This window comes from Melospiza melodia, chromosome 8 (assembly GCF_035770615.1).
Source record: "Melospiza melodia melodia isolate bMelMel2 chromosome 8, bMelMel2.pri, whole genome shotgun sequence".
Classification (NCBI taxonomy): domain Eukaryota; kingdom Metazoa; phylum Chordata; class Aves; order Passeriformes; family Passerellidae; genus Melospiza; species Melospiza melodia.
In genome coordinates, this window is record NC_086201.1 from 17,143,594 (window position 1) to 17,161,173 (window position 17,580).

Here is a 17,580-nt window from a genome sequence, read left to right on the forward strand (position 1 = left end):
TCCTTTACTGTACTAATGTTAAAGATTATCTCACTGTGAAAAGGTATTTTCCAAGTGTTAATGCTCACTGTTAGAGCATGCTGTGCTTGACTAAGAGCTTGTACATGCTCTGTGTGCAGATGTGTTCTGGGAACTCTTGTAGTAAGAGTAGATTACGTGAGTGGCGACGTAAAGCAGAATGATTGTGTGCTGTTGCTGAACACAGTGAAGGTCAGCAAAGGAGCACCTGTTCTGCAGATAGTGGGACAGAAAGCTACACGGTGCAGTTGTATAAGAAGTGGACATTTGTGTTCAGTTGTCTGATTTTGACAACACTTACGCTCCAGAGTGGAATGAAAGCAAAAGCATTTCCTGCGTATCCACCCATCTACCCTCCATCTTCCAAGTCAATCTAAATACTTCAGTTTGATAAAATCAGGATATTTAATTATGTTTTAACTGGTTGTTATATTTTCTAGTCTAATTTAATCACATTTCACCAACTATTAATCAAATGACACCATTTTAAAAAATAAAATATAATTATTCAATTTCAAATAAGCTAAGATGAAATATTTGGGCTATATCACAACGCTTTTTTAAGTTTTCCATTTGTAATTGATTTTTGTCAAGGATAATGCATTTCTGTGAAAGATTCTAGTTTTTATGAAGTTATTCGTCCTAGTACTATTCACGAGATCTAGGCTGTTAGTACTACCAAAGATCTGATAGATTATTCTACTATCATCTTGCAGTAGGTTTGCTGCATTTAGCTTCTTATGATTTTGGATTATTGAGTCAGTCAGTGGGATTGCATCCTTTGCTAACCTATTGCCCATGTTGATTATTTTGCCAGATAAAAATAGAGGTAAGCAAAAAAATTTCATTGTGTAACTTACGATTTACAAGTTTCGATGGTAATATTGGCTTGCACTTCTCAGGAGATGTCACATTCTCTTCATCTGTTACATACTCAAAATTAATAATAAACATCATTGCTACTCCCTCTTGATTTTTCACTGGAATTATGTGGGTGTTGCAAATGAAGGTAGATCCTGCAGAAGGATTAAAAAAAAGAGAGCAATATATAAATGGAAGGAAACATAATTTTTTTTTCACTTCAGTAAGTCTAGTTACAAAAAGAGACAGTGAAGAGTATTTATTTGAATTCAATAATTGAGCATAAAACATATTATTCTTTGATTTAAACAGTAATGTTTTCATAGAAAGAAATACCACTGTTAATAATTTCTTGGAGCCTTACCTTTACCAAAAAGCATCTCCTTTGAAATGCCAACTTTACTTTTTGGTTTCTTTTGTTCACTGGAAGTGCCTATATAGATGGACTTGTAATACGGAGACATTTAAACACCAAAAGTAGAAAACTGAACGCTGTTCCAACCACAGTCCTTGCGAAGAAAGCAGATCCTGATTCTTCTAAATGTTGAACATTCTTCAAGCATTTGGTTCTATTACACAGGATGAGTCATGCATTAAGTATTTATGGATGTAAATATACCAGTATTCTTATTTTAGCTCTCAGTCTTTTGGGGACATTGGAGAAATGCTTAGACTTGTCTTAAAAAATTTATTTGTTATTTGTTTTATACTTCATCACAAATATCTTCTAAACTGTGCTAATAATTTTCAATAATTTTCAGAAGGGTTTGAATTAAGTGTTATATACAATTTGAAATATAAATTCAAAAATACCCTAGATTTCACATGTGTGTAGCATACTCTGCCTATACTAAAAGTAGTAGAGAGTGTAAACTTTCAATCCCTCTGGTGCCCTGAATGTTCTTGTTTAAAAACCTAATTACAGATTTAAGGAGTTCTTTGTGTTAATTCTTCCACTAAGGCTTTAGAAGTTTCAGTTGACATTAGTTATGATTTAATTCTTTCTATTAATGTTACAGAACATAGTGGTTCCAAAAATAATGCGATTGCTGTAAGCAATACAATAATGTGCTAAAAACTTCATGCAGACACAACTGTGAGACGGGGTCTTTCTATGATAACTAGGGACTGGTTTATTGTACATCATCTGCAATTTAGGCACTCAAATGCAGTAATCACTGAAACTTGACAGCCTGTGCAGTTTGACAAAAACAGATCTTGATCTAGATTGTACACGAGTTTTTTTGTTTGTTTGTTTCCATTGAGGAGAGAGATAGTACAATTTATATCATTACAACCAAGACCAGATTCTGGCCTCTAATATTTAATGCAGTACTAACCATAATGTGGTATATATGGCAATTCGAGTTATGTATAAAATTGACATGCTGGCCTTTCAAGTTTTGCAGCTGTAACTTCCATCCATTTAATAAAACAGTTAAGCTGTGGCACTTGCCACAGTTTCCATGGTTACAAGCTCAATGTCTTTAGTAAACAGAAAATAAGCAATTTAAGACTGTTCCATTAGAGCTAAAAATAGAAATGCTGCAGGCCAACCATTGCAACATAGACTGGTTAAACAGAGGGGCTGGAGAGAATTCAGAATAATCTTTGTGGTTTTAGCTAACAAATAAAATACATACCAAGTTCAAAAAGTCAAAATTATATTTATTGATTTACTTGGAAGGAAATGATATGTACGGTTTTGACATGAAAATTTATAGGCTGAGCAGGCATCCCCCAATATCTGGAGGGGGGGCTTGGCTGAGGTGTGCATGGCTTTGAATAACACTGCAGTGGATCAAAGGTTTGTCAGCATTTGCAAAGGATGATGATAAGGACACTTTAAAAACTTTTCTGCTTTTGAAGGCAGGGGTGTTTCAGCTTTTGAAATGCTTCCCACAGTGCTAAGTAATGACACTATTTCCCATTTGTGTAGAACATTCCTCCCTAAAGAATTCACAAACCTCATTTGTACTGTATCTAGGGATTTGCATCTCTGTGGAGATGCAGGAGTTGTTTAACAGTCCACAGCTTAAGAACATGGCAAAAAGAGCAGATGATTGAAAATTTAAGCTGTATGTAGATATATTTCAGGAACAAAATATAGGAAAATATAGTTCATGTGGGGTTTAATTTAGCATGGTTCCTTTGAAGACCAAATACACCACAGACTAGTCAAGTCCACTGTAGTTCATTAGTCTGAATTTTTCCAAGAAACCCAGGCTTTTTAAGAGGAAAGGAATATTTACATTTTTTGTAATACTGAAAGTGGAATGCTGAAGTTAACCAAAATATGTGTCGCAGTACAGACACTTCTATGTGCTATACCCTTCTCAGTATCTAATTCTATTAAACGGACAATAAGGAAATACAAAAATCAAAATAGCAAGGAATATTCTAACATGATTTAAAAAGAAGAGATGGGTACAAAGAAATAACATTGACAAACTCAAAAGATAAACTTTGAGTTGTTAGAGTTGATAGCAATAAAGAAATAATAATAAGATTGTTTAGAAACAATCTTATTCAGTATTTGCACACTGGCATCCCACTGCTCTTCGTTGCACTCAGCATGTTTTTCCTGTTTTGTCTCTATGCTGAATATTTCAAAAGTAAGACATGCTTCCAACTGAGCAATAAAAATGGTAATGTAGTTTTTGGAATTTGCATTTCTTATCTAACAGCACCGGGCAAGTGGATGATTCAATGAGAACAACTAAGAAAAAGATACCTTCATAATTAATAAACTCAATAGCCAGCAATATATCTGAATTTTCTCATGATTACTGCTGAGGAGTAATCATGAAATATACCTGTTTTGCTCTCTTGTTATCATCATTGGAGATGATAGAGGACAAGTTAGACATTTTCTTATCAGCTTGAACTCCATGGCTATAGGGACTTGTTTACTTTTATTTAAGACATTGCAAAGCCCACAGTTTCACCAAGTTAAATTAGTGGAAAAATAATCATATGGGAAGAACAGATTTCACTCCCCTATTTGCTGGATGGATATCATGTATGATTCCATGGTTATGTATTCAATAGTATGATTTCACAAGACCACACAGCCTTGTGTGAAACAAGTAACTGCTAAAATGCATACACAAATGACAATAAATATTTCAGAAATAACGATGTAGGGTATAGTAGAGTTATAGAAGGATCTATTGCACCATTTGAGCAATTCTGATGAAGGAAAACCGATATATCTATCTGTCTGCATAGTGTTCAAAGCTGACTTGCTTCAGAAGATCAGTACAAGGCAGGCAAATCATCAATTAATCTGGTTCATAAACATTTTTTACATTTTCAGTGATCTTGTATGGAAGAATTTTGGGCAGATTTTTATCAGACTGCATCTTCTAGATACAACTGCATTCATTTATTAGAATTTTGGTAGTTCCACTCATAAACAATTTGGAGAAGACAATGCAGCTAATACAACAGTGAAGACGCTCCAAATTCTCATATGAAAAACTCTGACAAGTAAACTTTGAAAAATGAAAAACCCAAACAACTAATTTGATTCAGTCTTCCTGGGAACAAAATCTTCACAGGCAATTTTATAAGCCAAGCTCAAAGGATCTCTGAAAAATGAGGCATTTAGGTAATTGTCCTGATTCTGCAGAATTGCCATGGTTCACACAACAAGAACTTTTCAAAATTCATCATGGTTCTACAGGATGGCTCTGGAATCCTCTTGCCCTGAATGGGTTTTACAGGTGCTATCTGCATTTCACCATATAAAAATTTAGACTCCTGCACTCAGTACAAATTTGAGGATAGCCTCAAGAAGGCGGAGACTGGTTTCAATATATTTTGGAACCAATCTTGGCTCTGTCTGCCAAAGAATTTATGACTTCTCAGATATTTTTTGTTACTAGAGCTGCTGTAGACAACTGACTAGGGCTATAGAAAGAAAAATATTGAACGTGTCCTCTGAATGCATGTAGAAATTTCTGGGCAGAGTGACCTCATGCCCAAGTTTCCTGGGATTGTGATAATTTTTTACTTCTATGACCTACCAGTCCAGTGTAGGTATTTCTACAATCCATAGTCACTTCTGCTCATTTAAAACTGAAGATAACAAAGAATAAAGCAAAACACAGCACAGAAAGAGCCAACAACAGCTTGCCTACTAAACCAGACCAAACACAGTCAAAAAATAGAGGCAGAGATACTCTGCATTTCCAGATCTCGACCGTCCCGTTTGCTGTTTGCCAGACAGCTCTGAATGAAACATGTCTGCAGACCACAATTTTATGGTAATACAGGGACAAGAGAAAGATACTGGATATTCTTTGCACTTTTATAAAATAATCACTATTTTTTTTTTGGAAATAAATACCCTCCAGTTCCCTCAACAGGATTCTCACTTTGTCATCAAAACAAATGCTCAAAATGCCTTCTCTCAGATGCATAAACTTAAAACTACCAACTATAGTAGAACTGCAATTAAATATATTCCATATTCGATTGTGTACTCAGCTTTGTCTTAATTCTATCACCGTTTTACTGAAACGGGGCACAGAAAAGTCCACATAGTTCCTGTTTTGTTAGTAATGCAGTGAAATGTTGTTTCCATAGATTCTTTTTTGACTAGTTACTGTGAAATTATTAGAGTGTGATTATAATGCATAAAAACTTATATTGCTGTGTTAAGCAATGTTGACTTCTGTAAATGCAAAGAATGCTATGCATTCCAAAACATAACCAATCTTATTTTGCTATCCTATGTCCATGTTTATAGCCTTCTTTGTCCTTTCATCAATGTTAAAAAGAACTACTCTGGGGAAAGAAAAGAGAGATAATCTGAGGATGAGTTAATGTGGAAGATCAGAAAACCTTCTCTATCTTTGACTGTTCATAATGTAATCTTCATCTTTGGGATGAGCATGGCTTTCTACTGACACCTAGACTTCACAAATTCAACATCCTCTTCCTTCCTAATGGCCAAAAACTGCCATCACTTTCTACTTCTTTCAGCATGGGAATGGTCTTGGAAAGGTGTAATACCTTTCTAGGCAGAACATAAAGGGAATTTAATGAAATTAAATTTATGTGCTAGTCTTGGAAAAGGAGATACTGTCCTGCTTTGTGCAGACATTCTGGAAGTCTGAGACGGGGAGCTTTATCCACCATGCTCAGCATACAAGTAGTAACAAGCCCCTTAGGACCATATGAAATGCAGTTAATGAAGTCTTGTTCTCTAGCCTAAACTGCTGTTTATAATCCGTTTTGTCACTAAATGCTGGCAGATAAAGGAAATAGACAAGCTGTTAATATGGAGTGAGTAAGAGTCACAGGAACTGTGAGGTAGAGGAATTACTTGGAAGGCAAGGTGGAAAGAGGGATACAATATCTTGTGAAATAAAGCTGCTGCTTGCACAGAGCTGCTAAGATTTTCACATTCCTGAAATGCCCTAAAAATTGGGAGAATATTCATATTTTATACAGCTTTGTGTGAGATGTAATTCTGGCTTTATTTCCTGTTGCTCAATAGCTACTTTCAGCCAAACTTTAGAAAAATTAATAGAAGCCAAAACCTTTGTTTTTCCAATGTGTTGTCAAGGTTCTAGTAAAATTATAAAGACTTCTTTTAGAAAATAAATACTGTGAATGGTGCAGAAGAATGCACCTGAAATTGATTGGTTGTGATTTATTAATGAGACCAGTATAGCAAAGCATTTTGTATTCTTGAAAGATTGCAAAGAAAAAGAAATTGAAAGAAAAACAGTGCCCAGGGAATATTTGCTCTGCTTTGTGTGGTTTTTGTGACTTATCCGTGAAGAAAGTCCTTTCTTTTATGCTTAAAATTCAGAAGCCTATTTACCCCCACTTTGAAGTCCACTCTAAGCAAACACTGTGTTAGGTGATGTTTAGTTGGCATTTAAGGACAATTGCACTGGGGATGTCTATTGAATATTCAAGCAAAGCCAGTTTGTCAAATAATGAGGCATGATGTGTGTTGTGATGTGAGGACTCAACATGACCAATCAAGGACTGAAAATCCAATTCTTTCTGTTTCTATTCAAGCATAAGCCAGGAACAATGCAGTATGTCATAAGGAATATTGTTTTAAACAATGCAAAGTTTCATGCTCTTTCTAAAATTATGCTAAGAAGTCTATTCCTGTAATGCTGTGTTGGAAAGAGTCATGCATAATTTCACAAAATTTTAGCCCTTTTATGCTAAAGGGCTCCTTTAACAGCAAATACCTTTGCAAATCTATTTTTTCTGTTAACTAAAACTAAGATTTATTAACAGATTTTCACAGCTTAGTCTTCTTGTTTATACAATACAAACGAGTGGAAGAAGGACTGAATCTGCCCTGAGAATATTTCCCAACACTTTGTGATGTAGAACTATGTCTCTGGAGACAGATACGACATAATTACTTGTTCAATTCAGTAACAAACCCATGAGAAAGATATTGGACAAATTCTTTTGTCTGTTTGTACCTGCAGCTTTTTGAATCTTTGCAATTGATGTAATTTATTTAGACCTTTGGAGACATCTGATTTGTAAATACCCCATTTAAATTTTGTCACAACTTTGGCTTATAGGAAAGAATTACCTTTGGATGTTCCTTTCTTTCCTGCCCATCATTTGTTATGTAGTTGCACACATAAAGAATAGGAGAAAACATGATGCTAAGACTAAAGATTATACTGGTAGCCACAAAAAGCATCTATTCTGGGCATCCCAGTTTGCATTGCAATTGTTGCCTGCTGCTGCCCTTCAATTGGTAGTACTGGTGTAATGGTGTGTAATGGTGTTACTGGTATACATATATATATATATATATACATATATATATATATATATATATATTACTGGTATATATATATACTGGTAATTGGTGGTACTGGTACAATTTTACTTTCTTCTAAAGGTGTTAAGACTGAAACATGAAAAGGATTTTAATCAAACCAGCATTAAAACTGAATGAAGAAATTAAGGATAACTCAAAGAAACTCTTGATCCCATTTTCACAATTGAATTAGTAGATAGCAGCCCCATAATATTAAACTGTGTCTCATAAATTTCCATACAGAACTTTGGGCAATGGGTTATACAATTCTCTTTATCTTTCACCTGTATCTTCTGAGCTGTACGTCACCATTTTCCAATTCCATCTGACTTAAAATGAGCCACTGTGAGTGTCAAGGATGGGAAATTCACATGCTTCCTATATCTGTGTGATTGCCTATTCTGAAAGACTCAATGAAGAGAACAATTAAAAACAGATGCTAGATTGAAATGTATTATATCCCTTTTCAATTGAATAGCTATATTTAAGGGGGATGGGTAGAGACAAGAAGAATGTATTTGGCTGACATTTATTAGGGACCTTACAGGGGTTGAATGAGACCTACTTCCTCTGACATTTCACTCCACCCTGCTTAGCAAATATTCATTCTGTCACTGAAATTGTTGCTGATACTAAGATTTGATTTATAGGACCATTTAGATTTTGTAAGGTATTAACTTACACTGTTTAAAGGTAAGGGAAGGATTGTTAAAGTAACAAACTAAGAAAAAAATTGACCTCTGGAAACTGTTCATTACTGGACTGGCAAATATGAATATCTTATTTGCTTTCCTTTTAATCCCATTTGTAATATAAATACGTTGACAGATAAATACTGTTCAAATCCTCATTCCAGCATTTCTTAGGCTCCTGGGTTGCTAAAATTGTTGCTAACATCCTAATTATAATATCTACACCTACACTAATAAGCTATGGTGATTAATTGAAATGTTGAAAACATTTTGTATGGGAGGAAAATTTCCTGCTTTGTTGTTTAAGCTTATCTATAAACATGTACAGAAGATACAGAGCAGTTAAATATTTGGCAAGGAAAGAAAAAATGAAATTAAGTGACAAATACACAAGCAGTGGCATATGCATAAAGAAAAGACCAACAAAAAAAGCATAGAGTGAAAAATATTGAAAACTGTACATGGAAGGTAAAGATTTGTTGAGATTCCAGGCTGCCTGTAGAATAACTCTATTGAAATCACAGTTGGGCCAGAAATTGCAAGTTAGGCTTTCTTCTTTCTGACTCTGCTCACCTTAAAAACTACATTTGAGTTTTGTCAGAGGGGTTTTGTCAGGAGCATAGAATGAAGTCAGGAGGCCTGGTTCTGACAGCCAGTCTTGGAACACTCAAGCTGCTCTTTCTCAGAGATGCACTCTTTGTACATACATAGTGGGGGGAAAACTGGATCTGAAATAGTTTTCTGGATGAGTTGTCATTACTGGAAGTTTGGAAAGAGGATATGCAAAAACATGAGCGTTACTTGGAATTTTCCAGCCCCTAAACCTAATCAAAAATCTCTTACAGGTTGTCTTTTTCTTCCAAAAGTATGTAGTGTTACTTCTAAAAAGCAATGTCTCTGAGTTGTTAATGGGGATATTTCTGTCTCTGCATATGCAGTTGAACATTTTGGGCCCAGATCCTTGCACCTGAGTAAGGTTTCTGAGTGCATTGCACACTGTATTACCTGACTAAGAAGTCAGACATGGAAGGTCAGGGCAGATTGCACAAAGGAGTACATCTATAAAAAGAACTTATTTATTAAGCCTGTAAACCCTTTGCAAATCAATTGTCAAATAACTGAGGAAGATTTTTCATTCTTTTGTGATGTATATGTTGCAGACTATGTGAAAGAAGCAAATCCAAGGCTTCGTGTCTTATTTGCTTAGTATAAATGCTTCTTCTGCTGACAACTTAATGAATTTCACAACTGAAGATTTTAACAGGGAAACATTGCAAACAGTGCTATTTTAGAAAGAAAGAAACTAAAATATTTCACTGAGAAATTTTCAAAATTAATTATTTATTCTTTTTAAAGGACAATATTGAAAAGTGATTTTTTTCTACATCACACATGATTCCTGTGAGAGAATTTTTTTTTAAATGTGTGTTTTGCTTAAAATATATTAAGAAGTAATTTTCAGGATTAACAGTGAATAGCAAATCCCACTTTCTCAACTGTGTGATGCGCTTGAACTGAGGTCTTTTTAAAAGAAGACATTTTTTTTTTAGATACCACAGTGTGGATATACTTGACTAGTGTTTTTGGACTAATCATGTCATTGGACTTTGGTCAGTACCAATTGAGAAGGGTCAGTGATGTAAGATCAGATTCATCTCTAAAATTCAAGACGTGGGTTGAAAAAAACATAATAACTTGGCTCAAATAATAATAATGTGCACTATGTTTTTAGGGGTACCAATAGGCATTTGTATTAGTTTAAGCAATTTTCAATAATTTTCCAGTCTTTGTCAAGACAATTTTATTTAGGGAAGGTCATAGTAGGAATTGCATTATTCAGCAGAATTATGTGCGATTAGAATAGGTTTGAAAACAACTGGATTTCATTATGAAAATGCTTTGATTTTTTTTAATTTGCATTTTCAGTAAGATTATTTAAATCATTGCACCAAACAAATACCAGAGGTATAGTTCAAGGTGAAAAACATTGGTAGGACACATTTTCTCTCACATTTTTCCACAGAAAAATAAAGAATTGCAGAATCGTAATGCCTGTTTAAATACATTTTGTGAAAATTTCAAATTTAAATATACCTTAAACATAAATCTTTGCAAAAACAATGAGGTGAGAAATAATGGCTCTAATATCTAGTATCTTATTTTTAGTTAGATGGCCAAGAGTTAGCAAATATTTAATTACATGTGGTAAAATTAAAGATGTCTTTTTTTTTTTACTTTTCCCTCTCAATTTTTCTCTATTTCCACCTCTCTAGTCCTTTTTTTTCCCCCCTAGATATTCTTTTCTAAACCCTCATTAAAAGCTATGCACCTCTGGGCATTCAACTGAGAAATGTCTTATTATGTTCATGAGAAAAGGGATCTCAGGTTTGTTGAATATTGCCCATTTTGCAGAAAATGTGCAGACTAAGACTTTTTTTGTTAAAGTAACCTCATTTATTTTCCCAAATTAAACTACATAAACTATTTTAAGAACTAACTGAATAATGTTGAAAAGCAGAATGGAACAGAAAAAAAAAAACCCAAAACCAACACCAAACCACAAAATGAAACCCACAAAATCCCTCCAAGAACTCCATTTTTGTAATATGTTTCATTTATTCAAGATATTGGTCCAGAATACAATATGAAGTAAAAGAGTGATACAGATTCTGTCCCTCACTGACACTCTGCCATTTCAGGGAGAGTATGGGTTTTTTTTGTAATACAGTTATTAAAATATATCAAAAAGAAGAAATAATTAAATGACCATACAGTATGAAGGGTGATACAGAAAAACAGATCAACAGCAGGTCCCCTGAGGCAAAAGGGAAATGCTGTCATTTCTGCAAATTTTCACAAGTGCAATGTACATTCAGTTCCATTGGCCAGGTGAAAGGAGTACCTAAATATAGGCACTTTTCATATTGAAATCATACCCCTGGTAATTATCATCCTCATGGAAACATATCTTTCCTGATACTTTCTAAGTGAATTGATCATGAGTAGCTTGAAATACACAACCCCAAGCTTGTAGAAAAAAAAATTATGTCATTGTATACAGGGCTAGATTAAAAGTCATTGTGTGCCTTACAGTGCTTTACTGCAATCCAGAAAAATGTATCTAAAGGGGAAGAATGGCCAGACACAAAATGAGGGATTCTTATTGCATGCAGCAGCTATTATAAGGTCATGATAACAGGGACAATGTAGAAACTCTCTTCAGTGGGAAGGGCAACCCAGAAATCTGGTGGAAGTAGTCAAGATACTTGGATCATAAAACAAATGGATATAACCTCCCAGGACAAAAAAGTAGTGGTATTTGGGAGTTCTTTTCAACACAAAATCATGGGATTTTGAATGCATATTAATAAATGTGGTGGGAGGTCTATGTACAGAAGGTTTGTGAAACACACTAGCAAAATATTAAACTTCTTGTAAAAAGAAAAAGAACCTGTTTCCTGGTGCAAAATTTCCAAGCCAAACATAATGTATTTTTAATTCAAGTTCTCATTAGAACTGATAAATATGAATAACTTACTGGACTAGAAATTCACGGCTGCCCTAGGGGTGGTTTTCATGACCTGATTGCAATCAGTTTAGACAAACAAAGAACAATCCCAAGCAGCAAAATAGTGGTCATTCTAAATGGGTAATTTTCTATGGTTGAGAAAAATGTAAGCAGAAATAATTGGGAGGAGAAGTCAGACAAATACATGAATGAAAAACTGCAATTCTTAATGAGAATGTTAAGTAACTAAAGAGTAGCAGTTCAAAAGTGCTGAAGATCTTAGCAAGTCCATCTGCACTGAGTGCAAAAGTAAGGGTAACAAGTAAGGATTAAAAGCTATATAGTGAATGGAGAATAGAGGAAGTAAAGACACATCTGTGGAAACTGAGAGGTATGGAATGTCTCAAGTGGACAGAGGAATGAGACAACTAAGAGACTAATGAGAGTAAGTGGATACTCTCATTAGGGAATACAAGAAGCAAAAAAATAGCTCCAGTAATGGGAATAAATTCTTTACTGTGAGTGTACTGAGGTTCCATAACAGGTTGCCCAGAAAAGCAATGGATGCCTCATCCCTGGGGTGTTCAAGACCAGGCTGGATGGGGCTCTGAGTAACCTGTTCTAGTGGAAGGTGCCCCTGCTCATGTCAGGGGGATTAGAAGGAGAAGCTCTCTAAGGTCCTTTCCAACCCAAGCCTTTCTATGGATCTATGATTGTGCCAACATCCATAAAAGGGACACTGTGGCGATGAAATGACTGCATGGTAGGGAGACTGACATCAGCAAAACAAGGAAGGCAATCTGTGATGTTAGATTAATTTAAGAAAGGAATACCTGACAGGTATGTAATTAATGTCAGCCTGTGTGGTGATGCAGACATTCTTAATGGACAAGAAATCTCATTTTATATTTATATCCTTTGTATAAAAACTCCAACCAAGTAGTCATTACAGACATATGCATTTGTAAGGTAGTCTACTGATTTTTATGCAATATTCTAATAAAGTAATAGAACTTTAATTGTAAAAAAGCTCATTACATGGTTTACAAATTGTCGGAGAGCTTCTGAAAAGTCATTAATGGAGAATGACAATTCAGTGCCAGTTTCTAGTGGAAGTCCACAGAAATGACCACATAGCATTAATTTGCTTTGCAAAGATCTGAAGAAAATATAAAACCCTTCTATGAAATGCATGGATGCTTCATAAACCAGTTGTGAAGTGGCTAATGATGTGCTAATGAGTCAAAATAGAAGCATTTAAATTATTCTGTAAGTGGGACATAAAATGCAAAAAATGCAATATTAAATGGTAGATTTAGTCAGACAGTTAAAGAACCAGGGCATGTAGACTGAAATGTAAAAAGATAGCTATAGCCTGGAATGTTCTATCTCACAAAAGAAATAATAGGATAATATCTAAGAATGGTGAACAGAGCCTGAATAAAGAAATAGAATAAGAAGTCAACCTTTCCCTGTATATATGGCCCTTAGGGGACTAAAACTGGATTGCTGCATACATTTTCTGGCATCTGTATTCTACAAGTCCATTGAAAAAATGGAAGGGGGCATAAAAATGACCAGAGGAATAGCATTCTTCAGAATGGTGCCACTGACATCTTTGAGATGTCAATCTTTGTTGTTTAGTGAAAAGTGGTTTGAGAAGTGACTTGCATTACAATCAGTAGCTTCATGGAAGGAGTGCTGAATACTAAAGAGATGTTGAGTCTAGCAGAAAGAACATGAATGTTTAGAAGTTAAAGCAGATAGTTCAAGCTGTATCCTCTGGATACATAGGGTCAGAGGAAGCAGCGCTTTTTGTTTTTAAATCAAGACTGGAAGAAACAGAAAAGTCCTTTTATTCAACAAAACCACCTATGTAACATTCATCTTCATAAAATTCTAATGTTTCTTCTCAATATCTCATTTCAATCAAGGAGGAATTTAATGCTTCCTGTCTCAATTTTGCTCTGAATACATAGTGCTCCACAAACCAAGATGCTGCTTCTGTCCATCCTGTACTTGGAATTAAAATTTCATATGCTCTCATTATTCAATTGGTAACATTTCAAAAGCTGATCATGATTTTGTCAGATTTCAGCGTTCTGATCTAAGTAAGATGTGGAATCCCAGTGGAAGCAATGCCAAGTGACATGGGAAGAATATAGAGAATACACTTGGCACTGTAGGGAGACATTTTGTATGGTCAAACTTCAACTGGAGGTTTGACCAATCCTGACAGATCCCTTCCTATGCAGCATTCTGTGTTCAATGATTCCATGGGATCCCATTTGAGCATGTTTTGGCACATCCATTTGTAATTGTGGTGTAGCAGCAGATTAAATTCACAAAGCATGATTCCTAATCTCTGCCTCGCTCCTGCTGATGGACATAGCAGCAGATGGCTGTGGATGCACATGCCTGTTTTTCACTCAGATACATCAGCAGTGCTAAGTCAGTACTCTCCAGGGCAATGTGTGTGGAGGTGCTGTGCCTGTTTTTCTTATTTTCTCCTCATCAGCAAAGGGCAGCAGCTCCCAACACTGGCCCTCCCAATAATGGTTGCTGGAGAATGTGTTTGACTGTCTGGGCTGCATTCATTGCTCAAATAGCGGTTTCCTGTCTCCTTTAGGAAAAAGGCACAGGACAGATGGTGATGCAGGGTGAAAGCACTGCCAGTGCAAAATCATTATCATTAAATACATCTCCCCACAAATAATACATATTTATCTGTGAAAATGAAATCACCCTTGTGAAATGTTAGAACTTTCCTTTGCAATAATTCTTTTAGAATAAAAGCTCTTTTTATCTACTAGCAACTCCACCTGATTAACTATGAGCGTAACTGTTCCTGGACACGGCAGTGGAATTTATTCTTTATTTTTGAAAGTAAATCCAGCTTAACATCCCCTAACCTTCACAGAAAGCTCATGTTCTTAGGTTGGAATCGTGCCCTTAGTATCCATACTTGATGGCTTCACATGATGTCCTGACTACCCATATGTATGTCCATCTGTTAGGCTGGCATGGTGCCCTCCCACAAGTTGCTGGACTTTGGCCCTAGGACACGGCTGAGGACTCAATGCTTACTTAAATACTTATGTGACTTCCTGTCTGCGTGGGCGTGTGCGTGTGTGTGTGTGTGTGTGTTTGTGCTGCAACCCTCCTGCTTCTAATGGACAGGATGGAAGGTATTTGCTTAATTTGCTTCAGGCAAAACAGTCTAAATGTAACCCAAAAGAACTTTAGATAGGGATGTTTTTGATAGAAAAATGGTAAGCAATTCCATGGAGTGAGTTGGATTTTCCAAGCTGGGTATGTAAATCTAAACAGTTTACTAGCAAAGCATTACTTTTTCTTAGTAAGAAATGCAAATCCTACAGAGGGGGGAAAAAAGAGTCAGTGGTAAACAGTAATTTTGAGACAGACCATTAACAGAAACAAGAATGAAGTTTTCATGTGCTAAACACTAAATGGAGGTGGGTTTAGAAAGGTATCCTTCCTGAAAGAGCCAGAATTTTGAGAGTTTTCACATAGTGTTTAATCTTGCTTATCATGATTTTACTTTGCTAGCTTTGTTTTACAAGTTGAAAAATTGTGCTTTTCTTATCAACTGCTTCTGCGAGGCATCCAGTTCGTAGCACACATCCAGGCTCAATCCACATAAGGAAAATGTGCAATTCCAAAGTCCTGTCTCTGCAAACCCTAGAGCTATTGACTCAGGCTCTCCTCCAGGAGGTGTTCTGCCTGCTGTATTTCCTTTCTATCACACATGCATGCCTCCTCAGAGATCCTATTAGGCTGCAGATCCCTTAGCATCTCTTGTCAAATTTACTACACAGCACACACAGTTTTGACTTCTGATTTACCACTGGGACAACAGAGGAAAGGAAAAATATAGATGCTGTAGAGAATTTTCTGGGGCAAAATCACTTAAAACCTAAATGAGTATTTTTGCAAATGAATGCAATTTTTCCTGAGATATATTTTCTAATGTTTCCTGGAAGATGAAACTTTGGTTACTGCTGACAGAAAGACTGTGCTCTGCCTCATAAACTCTTGTGGGAGGCTATGGCACATTCACTCCACTCACAAACCTTTCTGTGGGAAAATGAATGAATAAGACTCAGAGTTTAAGGTGTTTTGTTTGTCATTCTGACTTTCAATTTCCTGTAACAGTCCATCAGCTTTGCCTGAACATCTGTTTCAGATGCCTTACAGTAACTTGCTTAAGACATAACATGCTTCAGGTACAGTGCAAAGTGGAATTCATAACACTAAATGATGCAGCGTTCACAGCCACAGCCCACTCTTGTCAAACTGCATGTTCCATGTGCTGGTTCTTAAGACAACTTTTAGTTTGTTTAGGTATCTGTGTGAGGAATGAATTCTGCTTATAATTTTGTTCTTTTTCAAATGGGCTAAATTGTAATGAAATCCTGGCTAATATCAAGAATAAAAAAAGTTGTTGCTAAGTCATCATGTATCCAGTCTTGAAAATAGCCTTTTAGCAGAAACCTGTCAAATATAAGTCAAAGCATGTTTATCTCATAATAGAATTTAAACCTTGTTGATTTGGAAGTTTAATAACTCTAGACATTGGTTATCTTTCAGCTTGTTGAAATGACGACCCTTAGCAACTGAGCAATGCTTACTAGTATTTTCCAAGCATCTCCACTTTAGATTTGCTGCTTCTATTGAACATCATAAAAAGTAGGGATGTGTGACTTACATGGAACCATTTAACTCATGTAAATTGGTGCGTGGCAATTGAAATATATGCACATCACACATACTATACACAAGGCACTGTAAAGCCTTTTAGTGTGTAACTGTCCTGTTTTCAGCTGCATTGTTCAGCTCGAATTTTTAGATTGATTTTTTTTCTTCCAAAACTCTACCTTTGTGGGAGTGTTGTGTAGAATCAGTAAGTTATTAATCATAACAAGACACGAGGGCATTTATGATGAAGAACTGGAAACAAAACTTAACTTCAGGTATTCTGAATTATCTTCTACAGGTTATGGATGTATCTGAGGGAAAATGGTCCTAATAGGCAATAATTAAATACCCTATATGAATTATTGAATAATTTATTCATGATATGCAAGACGGAGCAGTTAAAAAGAAAAGAATAGTAAAATAATAATAAGAAACATGAGTGCAGAAAATAAGAGTCAAAACTTCACATTAGAGCTTCATCATAACATTAAAGTTTGGTAGATGAACTCCAGATTTATTTTCTTAAATGACTGAGATTACTTTATTTTTTTAAGATTTAATGAGTTGCACAGATTTTATGTCCTAATTGAGTCACCTTTACCACAAGAAATTAAAATGTGTAAATTACATTCTATTCATGTGATTCCTGGCAATTTTTAAATGGTCTATTTATTTTAAGGTAATAATTTTTTAATATACACAATATGCATTTTTCTGTGGGGTGAAACCATTACAGTCTATTGTAAGCTCATCCTTTTCAAATTGCAGTAGATAAATCTGTGGTAATCTCCTTTGCAAGTATGCCGTAGAACATGTTATAAATACCACAAGAAGGGCAAAATTTACTGTGCAGTAAAGGTCAAAGTGATAAAACCAATAAAGGGTATAATGAAGCCCATTGGCTGTGATTCAGCTGGACACTTAAGTAGATGACAATTTTTTAGCTTGTGAGAAGTCCCATT

The 17,580-nt window shown here is 35.4% G+C and overlaps 1 protein-coding gene across 3 annotated transcripts in view; it reads right to left on the reverse strand.

Annotated features, from left to right (window-relative positions):
• The window catches only part of KCNH7 (potassium voltage-gated channel subfamily H member 7), a 207,170-nt gene that overhangs the window by 81,277 nt on the left and 108,313 nt on the right, over positions 1-17,580 (reverse strand). For all 3 annotated transcript variants that reach the window (XM_063162002.1, XM_063162000.1, XM_063162001.1), the window contains exon 3: positions 879-1,034. In XM_063162002.1, coding sequence (XP_063018072.1) covers positions 879-1,034 — 156 coding nt within the window. The remainder of the gene's footprint in view (positions 1-878; positions 1,035-17,580) is intronic.